The sequence below is a fragment of the Heptranchias perlo genome, chromosome 23 (assembly GCF_035084215.1).
Source record: "Heptranchias perlo isolate sHepPer1 chromosome 23, sHepPer1.hap1, whole genome shotgun sequence".
NCBI classification, from domain to species: domain Eukaryota; kingdom Metazoa; phylum Chordata; class Chondrichthyes; order Hexanchiformes; family Hexanchidae; genus Heptranchias; species Heptranchias perlo.
Genome location: NC_090347.1, coordinates 20477117 through 20490754, shown reverse-complemented (window position 1 = coordinate 20490754; position 13638 = coordinate 20477117). Strand labels below are relative to the sequence as shown.

The 13638-nt window shown below is 39.0% G+C and overlaps 1 protein-coding gene and 1 long non-coding RNA gene across 2 annotated transcripts in view; one reads left to right on the top strand and one right to left on the bottom strand.

Moving 5' to 3' along the window:
- kif19 (kinesin family member 19) overlaps window positions 1-13638 on the bottom strand; it is a 145322-nt gene that overhangs the window by 70446 nt on the left and 61238 nt on the right. The window contains exon 3 of the mRNA XM_068004505.1: window positions 5047-5157. Coding sequence (XP_067860606.1) covers window positions 5047-5157 — 111 coding nt within the window. The remainder of the gene's footprint in view (window positions 1-5046; window positions 5158-13638) is intronic.
- LOC137341390 (uncharacterized) overlaps window positions 1-13638 on the top strand; it is a 60961-nt gene that overhangs the window by 45986 nt on the left and 1337 nt on the right. Inside the window, exons 2-3 of the long non-coding RNA XR_010967023.1 lie at window positions 8938-9047; window positions 12830-12922. This is a non-coding gene — a long non-coding RNA (uncharacterized lncRNA). The remainder of the gene's footprint in view (window positions 1-8937; window positions 9048-12829; window positions 12923-13638) is intronic.

The following is a 13638-nucleotide window of genomic DNA, read 5'->3' as shown; positions in this document are numbered from 1 at the left end:
AGAGGCCAGTAATACCCATTTTGTTCATGACTATTAAATGCTGGGCAACAAAAATTAAAACACCTGCCAGACAAATTGTCACTTTTGATTTATCCACTTCTCAGCTTTAAACTTAACTAAAAAAGTAAAGATGGAGCAAAACAGCTGTAATGAAAAGGTAAATGTTAACCTTGGGCAGAATAATGTCCCAGCATTTGTTGATAAACATCATGTTCTGCTGTTTATATTCAGCAAACACTACTTTCTCCATCAGGATCAATAGATTAAGCATTCACTTGCTCCTAGTTGTGGCTGGAAGGAAAAGTTGAAATCAATGCTAAGTCCTGTTCGGAGTCTGATTACACCCCATTGATCCGAGATTGTAACCTGAGCTGCAGTGCAGTGAATGTGAAACACAATCATCTTCATGTTTTCCATATCTGGTCACGCTTTCCATATCTGGTCACCTTTCTCCAGCCAGTAGCAAGCCAAGGATACAGATTCAATAACACAGCATTACATGTGCAATGAACCTGCTGAGTACAATCATATTCTAGTGTCCAACATATCCGACAAGGACATGACCAGTTGCCCCCAACTACCGCTGTCAAAATGTTAAAAATCACTCACATGCTAAAATGAAGATGAATGTTTCAGACTTTTTTTCCTCACTATTTAATTTGTTTTATATTTCTGCTTACACAGAGAACACTGATGGTACTAACCATTTTGAGGGGTTAATCAGCCAAACAAAAAACATTCACTACAGACTAAAATTACTGTTAGTGATATTAGCAAATGGATGGTTAACTGTTTGTATGACATGCCTCTGCTATTTTTAAAAGTCATTATTCCACTTATTGTGAAGCATCCACCTGTTAATATCACAAACAGCAATTTATACGATTGTAATAAGTGTAATACAATTTTTTTTCACAAAGGCAGCTCATTAGTCACCTCTATCTCCGGTTGCAGAAGGCCCCCCAAGAGCTGCCACAGCAATTTTCCACCCCCAATATGGTTCAACTTCCCAGCAGAGAACAGAGAGGCCACCTCCTACATGTACGTGACCTTGGTGTCAGAAATATGGTTTGGGTAAGCAGGGCATCTCTGGGGCGGGTAGTAGTCCCCTTCTCCTGGAGATGTGCCTCAATTAATGGGGGAGCACAGAAAGCCTAGGTCTTCACCTTTAAAGTATTATCACATTTGTTTTGTTAATTGTAGAGGAATAATTGTATTCTTTTTAAAGTATAATATCACAGTTTAAAATTGTACAGTACTGATATTGCCTTACCTGGGCTGGAATAATATGCTGTGTTAGGTGATTATTATAATGTCATCGCTTTGCAAAAATTCTATTTCAAGATTTCTATAATCAAAAATGATACTATTTTCACAAAAAGTGCTTTTTCCAAATGTCTGCTTTAAGTAAAAGACAAGCCATTGTCACAGTTACATTTTTGGATCTCTCCTACTCTTCTTGACTATAGATTTTTTGACACTTGTCCCTTAGATCACACTCTTAGGTGAGTTCCATCTCCCTGTCTTTCAGAGTGTTTTCATTACCCTTACTATCTAAGTAAAACATTCGGTAACGCACCCAGGCAATGAACAAAAAATCCTAGTCTCCCAATTGTTATTAAGCTATTGGAATTATTTTCACATCTCTACAGAATCTATCTCCAGTCCTCAATAAGCAATAAAACATCACATTAGTTTTAAACTCATAAGCAAATTTATTACATAAACAATGAACAAGTGAATATGTAATATAAAATATATATACTTACAGTCGAAATTTTCACAGTTTCTATATAAACAACTTATATAGACAGCTCCTCTTATGAGTTATGGGAGGTAACAAGAATCTACCTGCCTTTCTATGAAGATTCTAGTTTGATCAATTTAACTCCACTCAAAGGACAGTTTCAATTCACTCCTTTTGTATCTGTTGCGAAGGTTTGTTAGAAATTCCCAACTGCTGGCCTCATTAAACCTATCATGGTCTGTATATATTTAAAAATCATGTCTTAGATTCTATCTGAAGCCTGTTACCAGGGAGACAATAATGATAAACTTCAAAACATATATAACTAAATAGGCTGATGCTGCGCAGATATCTTTCTAAACTCTCAAATTATGCCTGATTTAAAGGAACAGCTACCAGGCCAAAACAAAACAAGTCACAGCAACTACATGCATCTTCCATTGGACATTTCTTTCTAATGTGATGTTACAGCTGCCATCTTTTGGTCTTTCTTGAAATCGCTGTCCTTTTGGGATACATTCTTTAAAATTTTTGTAATTGTATGCATTCCAATCTCATCTCACATCCTTCTTAAGATAATACATTAACCTGTCTCATTCTGTGCAGCACATCCTCAGCCATCCAGTGCATACTCAATATTCCCTGCAGGAACCAACCCTCAAAAGTCAAGTCAATATCATCCTCTCCTATGTCCTATTGACAAACCAGCTTTTTCTGTCACACAATGAACTGACTAATCACATAGTTGCAATGCCCTTATAATATTGTTTTAAAATACTATGATATTAAGTATTTCCATATTTCATGATGTTTGACATTTTTTCATATCTAAAAACATTTGCATTTTTTGGAGGGTAGCAATGGTGGACCATTTTACCAGTCTCTACAGCCACTGTATGATGCTGCATTTCACTAACTTACAGCTATCTGTACCAGGTATCTTTAATAAATTATGTTACAGTATAGTATCATTTAGTCAATATACAGTATTGAGCATCTTAACTAATAAATGTTATAGTACAATGCAGGCCATCATTAACCAATCCATGATACAGAATAATATTGGATCTCTAACTAATTATGATTATATCTTTAAACAAACTCTTATTTGTTTATTTATCCCAAATTTTCCTCTTAACCGTTCAGGTCTTCACAGGAATCATTCAGTGCCATTTTGCATTTCAGCAGGAGGAGGAGGGAAGCCTGGGCTGCAGATTTACTATAACTGTCAATTCTGTTTTCTATCAGTTCATGGAAGATCTGCTTGTGGCAGTATGGACCAGCCAGGTCAGCTTTTCCTTTACTGAGGTAAAATAACGAGAGTGGCATTCTCTCTAGTAGTTCAACTGAGCACTGACAAAACATACCCTCCAGCAGCTGCCAGGCAGCTGTGGGCTCTCACTCAAAACCATCCAGTTAACTGGTGTTTCACTACCCATGATACCACATTCCTTTTAGAGAATTCTGTCTGGTTTGTCATCTACTAAATCAGAACCCTGGAGTTGTTAAAAAATCTTTCCCTTGCAATTTATTTTTCTTTCAATAAAATTCTACTAATTTTTACTGCTAATCGCTTCTGAACATAATCAATCACAAAATTCACAGTTGAAATTTTCCAGTAACCAATCTATTTTGGATCTCAAGGTAGAAAGAGTATAGTACAAAATACAGAAACCCTGAATATACTAAAATAGAAGCTACAATCACAAAAGTCTTATCCAGACAGGCACTACAGAAATTACTCTCAAGACCTTAAGAGCCTATACTAATGAAATGGCATCAAACTTTATTCCCAGTGAGATATTATCTTGCTTTGTTAGTCATTGTTAAGAAATACTGAGAATCCAATTTCCTGGCTAGTCCTCTAACATTCTCAAGAAAAGATACCTTTCAGAGGGCTTGTCAGCTATATTGTGTATTTTCTGGCACTGAGTGTAGTGCCTGGTCATACACGTGGATGAGGAAGATAAGAATTTATAGAGAAAAGAGTTAAACTTCTGAAGCGATTATCAAAATATGTGAGAGAAATATCATGAGTCAAAGTTGCACAGTATGTAGCTGTCTGAAAAAAGCAACCACCAATAAGGTATTGGTTGAGGTAAGTGGAAGAGAAGATGCTTAGAACAATATTACTGTACTACATTCTGGCTTTAATTATACAACAATTTCAGATTAAGACGACCCAGCACCCTGACCACTGCAGTGTGGTTTTCATGGATTGAATTGTAATAATTCCAAGCATTTCTATGCTGGAAGATTTTCTCTTATCACAATCAAGGAGTCACAAAACGGTATTTAGATTACTGCTGCAGGAGGAAGTATCGAGGAGGGGACCATGAAGCTGGTTCAAGCTAAAGGCCGTGAGGTCTGCTCAGTTTCTGTGCAGAGCTACATTGTACGTAAACCACCTGGTGTAAGGGGAATAGAGGGTATGTACAGGAGGGCTAAACATTGAATGTAAAGTAGAAATTCATATTTGCTTTAGTTCAGATTCATTCACTATGTCCAAGCTTTGGCCAAATTTGGACCCTTCGTATTTGGAGAGATGCTCCTTTGCAAATTTAATCAATTTAGCAAAAGGAATTTAATTTTGTAGTCTTAATAGGGGGAAGTAAGGTGCCTTATACTTGGTTGTGCAGTAATGGGTCTGTATTGGGATGTTGGTAGCCAGAAATGTCAGTGGTGCTCAGTTCAGATGGAGTAGAAGCAAATCAGGCAAATGAATTCTGATCTCAGCTTTGTTGCCAGAAATTGCTGAGCAGAGGCTGATTAGTCCCTCAAGGGAGGGTGCGAAAACTAATAAACGCTGGAGTCCCTATCAGTGGGACATGTTCAAATCTTAACCTGTACGGTCACTGGTCTAAACCTATATGGTCATCAAACTCAAATATTCTAATGTTAATTTAAGAATTGTAATTGTTTTGGGATTTTTCTTAAGTGTCAGACTCCTTCAGGACTGTCAAGTATTTTGGGCCATCTCTAGATTTGTATCACTGAAATGGTTAATTTGATTGTATGTCCTTGTTTGGCCTGTATTAATTAATTGGTAATGCATGGACTTGATATAATGTAATCTAGTACGTCCGACTGTGGCATCGACTTCACATTGCTATGGTTTTGAATCCTACACCGCACTCTTTCTTACTTTCAAAGTCATTAATACTAGAGTATCCTTTTTTTTATAAAAGGAATGTTCTTTCAGTTATTCCTTGGGCATACCCTTTCCAGAGCCTCAATATCACCCACCAGTATTCTAACTGAGGTATAACCAAGGTCTTGTACAATAATAAATATCTCACCTGTGTTGCAGTGTAATTGAAGGCCACATCAAACATGTATGATTTCTCTCGAGAGCGGTTGGCTCGCAGAATGTCATCAGGGTCCTCCATTGGATCCATTAGCACCACCATCTATAAAGAAGCAGTAATACATAATATTATAAGTGAATGAAAGGAAATTTCTATTGGGATTCTCCAATAACAGAAGTTTCAACCAGCAGCATTGATCGCACCTTAAAAAGCATGTCAGAGTGTGAATCTCTGTCCAGGTGATTGGGGGATATTGCTATATCATCAAGATAATGTAATAGAAACCTCTCAATGGGATCACCATTGTGTTGAGCGAAATGCTCCGCTTATCCCAAGGATCCAAAGATTGTAGACTTGATCAGTGAAGAATCTGTGTTAAAACTGTATCCTATAATTAAGGATATCCATTAGCAGAGTGCAAACTAACCAATGTGCAATGCATAGACAGAGAGTTACTTCATATTTCAATGCTCAAAAAAGAAAGTTACTAGTATCAAATCACACCATACTGTGTTTTGCATTTGCTTACATTACAAATCTTGTAAGATTCACTTAAGTCCTCAGCCATTACTTTCATCAGTGATCCAACTTCAACTTTGCAACGAGATGTTTGTTGCACTTTTTGTGGTTCAGTCGAGCTCTAAACGTCACCCCCTGTTCTTATTGATGCTTTTATTTTGTCCTTGAATGTATAGTGCTGCACAGTTGTCATATCAATACTCACTAATAAACCCATTCCAGTTTCTCCTCTCTACCATTAAATCAGAGAAATCTCAACTCTGAACACTGACAGAATTGGTACACTAACAAATTATTAAAAACTTGTCACTGACAAATCCATCGTGTCAAGAGATTCATCTGGGAGCATAGGAACAGGAGTAGGCTAGTTACTCGAGCCTGCTCTGCCATTCAGTTAGATCTTGGCCGATCTGTACCTTAATGCATTTACCCAACAAAAATCTCAGTCTATAGACCCAGCAGCCACAGCCTTTTGGGGGGAGCGAGTTCTAGATTTCCACCACCCTTTGTATGAAAAAGTGCTTCCCGATTTCACTCTTAAATGGCCTAGCCCTAATTTTAGGATTATACCCTCTTGTTCTCGTTATCGCCAGAGGAAATAGTTTTTCTATATTTACCCTATAGAATCCCTTTATCATTTTAAACATCTCAATTAGATCACCCTTCAATCTTCCAAACTCAAGGGAATACAAACCATGTTTATGCAACCTGGCCTCATAATTTAACTCTTTAAGCCCTGGTATCATTCTGGTGTATCTGCACTATACCCCCTCCAAGGCAGATATGTCTTTCCTGAGATTCAGTGTCCAAAACTGAATGCAGTACTCCACATGGGGTTTGACTAAGGCGCTGTTCAACCAAAGCATCACTTCCTTATTTTTGAATTCTAACCCCCTTGAGATAAAGGCCAACATCCCATTTGCGTTTTTGATTTTTTTTTGCACCTGTGCATTAGCTTTTAGTGATTTGTGTTCATGGACACCTAAATCCCTTTGTTCCTCCACAGCTCCTAGTTTCTCACTATTAAGAAAATATTTTGATTTGTCTGCCTCAGGTCCAAAGTAAACAAGCTTACATTTCCCCACATTGAACTCCATCTGCCATAGTTTTGTCCACTCACTTAATCTGTCTAAGTCCCTTTGCAACTTCCTGCTCCCATCCACACAGCTTACTGTGCCTCCTAACTTGGTGTCATCTGCAAACTTGGATATACAAATATAATCAATCCCACCAATCAGAGTACATTCCCTTTATCCCTACTCTGTCTCCTACCTCCCAACCAATTTGCAGCCCATGTCACAAGGTTACCTCCAATTTCACGCGCTTTCATTTTTGCTAGTAATCTCTTGTGTGGAAACTTATCAAATGCCTTCTGAAAGTCTGTATAGACAACATCCACTGATAATTTCCTCTCCACCATGCTAGTGACATCCTCAAAAAAATGAACTAAATTAGTCAGTCAGACAAGACCTACCCTTCATAAATCCATGCTGACTCTCTTTGATCAGGTGATACTTGTCCAAATGCTCAGTCATTCTGTATCTGTAAATAGATTCCAGTAACATCCCCACAACCCTTTCTAGATAAGCATCCAATCTATAACGGAACTTCGGGGGAAAAGGTTGTTATAATGGGAATTCTGTACCCCAGAGTTGTTTCAGACCCAGCATTGTTCTCTAGAACAGCTACAGTCAATCCCTACAAGCCTCATTATACATGTAGGGAGCAGCAACTTTGTCATCCAAAGGTTGTGGAATAAGTTACTTACAGATACTGCAATAGAGCTTTATGCGACAAAATTTAAAATAATGGGTTAACGGCCTGTGTTAAAATAATGTATGGAGGAATCTTAAACATTTAAGTATTCATCTGCTTTTAATGCCAACAGTAATCCACATTGTTCTTTTGACTGTGTCAACAAGGTTTATTTCCTGTAAAGTTATTACATGCTGAAATCATTTTTTTTTTCAAAAATGCAGAAAAACATGGTTTGCAGGAACACTCTCTGGGAGCTGAATTTTGTGGTCTCAGGTGTCCCTGACTGACTGCCTCCACCTTGGACTTTGCAATCTATTATACTCATTGATTATTAATGTCACTCCTCATATTTCCCTGTGGATGTTGACTGCTCTTAATATAGCTGGTACGGGCTTTCTTCCCAAGTACTGCACAGTAAGAAAGGGACCTCTACCACGTGCACGTAAACAAACTAAAAACAGCCAAGTAACAGAAAATAACTGGGCACTGCAACTCACAGACAAATCTGCCAAACATTCGCATCACATGTCGTAGTAGTACACTGTAGCAAAGTCCCAACAAATTTAACCTCTGCATAATTTGTCTAATTTAAGTAAAACGCATCACCACTTCCACAGCACTCTGTTTCCAAACTCAGTCAATTCCACGAACAATGCTCATAAATGCCTGTTAATGTATCTTTTTCTCAAAAAAGCAGCTCCAACTGGCCTTGAAGAAAATAAACCTTCACATAAGATAATAGCTGGGCATGTCCCAGAAATTTCTTGTGTGAAAAAAGAAAATCTGCACTTTAGCAGCTTATTTGTTTTATTCAACTTCTTTAGGGACAGACACGAAATAAAAACATCTGTAACTGCGATTCTCAGAAAACATCAGCTCATCTTAAACCTTTTCTGCACCAAGTTTCTACTCAATTAACAGTGGGGAGGGGGGAATTAGTTCTAAGATTTGAGGCCCGCTGCCTTAGGGCAAACCAATCTTGCAGAAGGGGGCCTCAAACAGGCTTTAAGCCCCTTATTTGTATATGCAAAGGGACCAAGGCGTGTTTCAGGCGTGGGTAGGACACCTCTTGTTTGTCCTTACCCAACATGGTGGGTGGCGCATCTCCGGCTGGAAATGTGCGCATGCTTCCTGCTCGCCATATTGGGGCTTTAGTAGTCCAAGCAGTGCCCGAAAAAGCGTCACTGCGCGAACCAATTTCTAGGCCATTATATTTAGACGATCCAGTTTGTTTCAAAGAACAAAAACAAATCACTCTTTTAATGCATTAAACACGTTGGGAACAATCAGTATGTGGTGTCAGACTTATAAAAATAATTCACCCTCCCCCACCGAGATCACCTGGGCCTTGCACATTTTTGCCTTACTGAGAATTGATGAATATCAGACACTGATCTGGGTTTTGTTGTTGATGGTAACTGGGAGCAGAGTTACCATCAAGATTTTTTTTTAAAATTATGGTGATGGTATCAACCAGCAGCTTTCTGAATTTCCTCCCCTCTCTAGTGGCAGTGACTATTGCCACAGTACCAGGAAGGGAAAGATTGTCTAAAATGGTCACTGCTTGATAGAACTACCACCCACCATCTAATTTTTCCTCTACAGGCCGAGATAAGACCAACTAGAGTCTGCTGTATGTTTACTGAGCTTCAGTGAGCCTTCTCCTATTATATAGTGTTGTCAGCAGAACAGGACACCAGCCATGTATTCCAATGGTAAGTAACAAAACTCCCCAAAAATGTTATTCCTACTATGCTTCAATACCACTACCCTTTGAGAAAATCATGCTGGATACATAGAGAAGTTAAGATAAGGAAGCCTGTCTGTGCAGACAATTAGAATTAACATGGATTTCATGGGGAGTAAAGCAGCTGACAGGAAGGATTAACAATGTTCTGTAATACATTGATTGACATATCCTGTTTCTTCAGAAATCACCGTACCATTTGAAGGGTGTTGACACCTGATTCGGAGCGATCAAGAACAACTCAAACATGTCACACCATTGATTAAGCTCTCTAGCTAGTACATTGCAAGAATTTGGAAAACAGTTGACTACTATGAATCTCCCGAGGCATAGAAAATTTGAGCACAATGACATCAATTTATGTGGTATATTAATGTATTAAATTATCTTGTACAATAACTTAAGGAGAGGACCATCACCCAGTATCTGGCTCTATACATTTATTTTAAGAAATTTTATCTGAAATACAAAATTTGTCTTTATGAAATATATCACTTTTTCTATTTTTAAAACAGCTTCTGAAATACTTTCCTCTTTGTTCACTTGGCTTTGTTCATATCAGAAGGTTTCACCCTGCACTGGGAACTCTTGCTCCTACCCAGTACTAACAGTCCAAGGCAGTGATGCTGCCAGGTACTCAAATGCTTGTCCTCCAAACTAGACCGACAAGGATTTAATGCAGACTTTCTCTGCCCTAGTCTTCTTGGGAATGGGATCTACACTTTACCTAACCTAGTAATAGGTCGCCAAACATACAATAATTAGCCCTCCTCCACCTCGGTCACCAGAATCTTAGACCTCATGTGCTGGATCTTGCTGGTGTGTGCCGTGTTAGACATTTTTCTGTGCCGTTTAGCTCAAAAATGTTTGCGCCATAACTTGCGTAACGGCGGAACCAACAGTGTATCTCCTTAACCAATGAGATTTAAGGATTGAGAAAGACACAGAGGAATGACTGAGAAGGAGGTTGAATTCGAGTTAAATTAAATTACAGAAAGAGAAATAGAAGGAAAGAAAGATTGGATTAAGAGAGAGAAAAGAGACAGAAAAGAAAAAAAACGTAAAAATTTAAAAATTGACATTTTTAAAATCTCAAAGAACAATTTCCCACCTGAAGGAATGAGGCTCCACAGTTTAAACTGTTCAATTTCTGGTCCAGAGGGCTTGATTGGCATTGCATTAACAATTATCACGTCATTAAGAGGTTCCTAACACTGTTAATTACCAGACTTAACTTTCAGTGACGAGTTTAATGGGCAATTAATGTGCAAATCCAGCAAGTTGTTAAAAATAACGGGGAGGCTAAGGGCAAAATGCCGTTTATGGGAAGCAAGCGGCGTAAATCGACCAGCAAGTTCTGGAGTTTCGCAACTCACGGCATCTCTCTTAATCTTGCTGACTAATCTGACCATTGATAACTGCGTGCATCATTAACACACCGTTATTTTTCCAACAAAATCCAGCACATGGATGTACTCGAATAGACCATCAGGGTCTCCTCTTCCTTTACCACCCCCACCCCACAGACTACAAGGAAAAGCATTCATATGGGCACAAAAACCATAATTTTAAAAATGGACAGTAACCACTAAAGCACCTTTGAGAAAAGAAACCAAGAAAAAAGCAAAACAATGCACCATCCTTTGGAGTCACTCACAGATGCTGATTTTCAATGCGTCACACACATGATAAACAACAGGTTGTCAGCAGAAACTTTTGTTTATTCACCTGTGTAGAAGGACAGCAGAGCAGCAGAATTGATCTAAATGGAGTTATTTATGGCTAGTTCAAATGAACCCTTTGAAATAGATTTTCATCTCTAGCCTTGTGCAATCCTGTGACACTAATTGTAAAGAGCAGCAGGATAATCTCGTCATCCTGCCCATAATTCCTTACGGTATTCATTTTCCCAGCAGGGCACCAGAATAAAGATGAGCTGTTGGATCACTGCTCTAACCTGGTTTAATACTGTTATTTTATGAATTATATTTATATATTTAATTGATTTAATTTACATTTCAAATACCATAAAGAGAAGGGAATGAACAATGTCATAAAAGGAAACATAGCATGTTTACAATGCATTTAGATCATTGCAAGATTTATTTTATATTAACATATTAGAACGTAAAGTATGTCACTGGTTATGTTGCTGCCCTCCCCCCTGTAAAGGTTCATCCATCACCTACATTCAACAGAATTACCCAGTGGATAATGTATTCATCTCTGATTTAACTCAAATTCCATCTCCCACAGCTTGTCAGATGACTGTCATTAAAATCCAATCAGTTTAATGAAAGTACTCTCTGCAGTTCTAAACACATGCCAAAAGGCTGGATGAACAGCAAGGAAAGAAAAGGCAGGATTGATGGAATCTGTTATGGGGGGGGCATGCTAGAACAAATCTCCTGAAACAAAATAAAATTGGGCCAGCAGTTCTGAGTGCAAAACTGTCCTCAATCATGTTCCTGACTTGTGACCAAGCAACCTCCCTCAGAGGGGCACAAAACCAGACTGGGCAGGAAATGCAAACATCACAATACTGCATCACAAAGGTTGGGGTTGAGGCACATTTTAATGTAATGTAGGGGACCTTTTTTCTTCGAATCTGACCCATGCCAGAGCTGGCCTAGAAGTGCCCAGGTTGTAAAGTTAGCAAACAATTTCAGTCCCCACTACAATCCCAATTTTAACAAGAAGAAAAACAAAGAAATAATAAGAATCCAGTAGACAGCTGGCTCATTGTAAGCTCTAACTCCGTTCCCTAGCCACCGACTCCATCCCTCTCCCGGGCTACTGTCTGAGACTAAACCAAACGTTTGCAACCTTGGCATCCTATTTGACCACATATCCACTCAATCACCAAAAGCACCTACTTCCACCTCTAACATTACCCGTCGCCGCCCTTGCCTCAGCTCAGCTGCTGCTGAAACCCTCATTCATGCCTTTGTTACCTCTAGACTCGAGCAATCCAATGCTCTCAAGGCTGGCCCTGCCATCTTCCACCCTCCATAAACTTGAGCGCATCCAAAACTACGCTGCCCGTAACCTAACTAGAATCACATCCCGTTCACCATCACCTGTGCTCGCTGGCCTACATTGGCTCCCAGTCCGGGAACGCCTCGATTTTAAAATTCTCATCTTGGTTTTCAAATCCATCTATGGCCTCGCCTCTCCCTATCTCTAACCTCCTCCAGCCCTAAAACCCTCCATGATCTCTGTGCTCCTCCAATTCTTGCCTCTTGTGCATCCCTGATTTTAATCACTCCACCATTAGTGGCTGTGCCTTCAGCTGCCTAGGCCCTAAGCTCGAATTCCCTCCCTAAACCTCTCCGCCTCTCTCTCCTCCTTTACGACGCTCCTTAAACCCTACCTCTTTGACCAAGCTTTTGGTCATCACTCCTAATATCTTCTTATGTGGTTGGTGTTAAATTTTGTTTGATAATGCTCCCGTGAAGCGCCTTGGGATATTTTACTGAGTTAAAGGTGCTATATAAATGCAAGTTGTTGTTGTTAACAACAACAGATAATTAAAATGATTCCAAGTGACTGTAACTGTTAAGATGTTTACTTCATAACACTGTGGTTTCAGGTTCCGATTCCGATCCTATCATTCCCCAATAGTTTACTCCACCAGCTGGGAATGAATTTGCTTAGTTTTTGTCTGGGCCAGTCAGCAGAATATTTTAGGGTATTGTAAATTTTAAAGAATATGCAGCAAATTATAATTTTGTTTCTTTTCAATTTCAGATTTAAAGTTGGTCAGGATAATTTCCCTCAATCTAGCTGCAGAGTTGCCAACCATGGAGCAGACTGTGTGCTTTTTCAGTTCCTACTCACAAGGTTTGCATGGTAGGGTAAAAGTCAGCTGTTTTCAGGGTCTCTCCATAATGCACCCGGCATGTGTGATGTTTGAGAGTTAATCCCTGTAAAAATCACACACTATAAGAGAATGGTATGAACAATATTGAGATCCACAATCAATAACTTATAACTAAGTCATTTTTAAAATTGTTTCAAAGAGGTCCATTTTAGACATTACGCTGACAAATCAGGCTCCACAGGAATAGGTAAGTCCCCAAATTTGTGTCCAGAGATTTGTGGCAGTTTTCCCATTGTCAGGGGCTGGGACAATGGGTTCTTGGGTGGGTAGACATTGGACTTGTTTAAAACAGTATTTGAGAGTTTAAGGGAGTTCAATCTCATGTATACTGAAAATGCAGGTTCTTCTGCTTAGGATGGAAACAATTTCTCTACAGACTGTTTCTCCTGTAGGTATTATCTCATTAGGTACAATGATGAAAGAGTCATGGATGAGGAGCTGGCAGATTTATGCCTCCATGAAATTAGGTCACTTTCACAATACTAAAACTAATCAGGAAGAATTGTCATCTAGCAAATTAATGGCCCTGGAGGTCTTAATGTGAACTGCTGTGAATCAAAAATCAAATTAACCTTCTAAAGCCAATCGAGCATTTTTTTGTACCACCAACTTTTATCCTTTGAACAATGAAATATTGGAGTTGGGCAAAGTCCGCTGGATCCAAATCAGGCCTCCT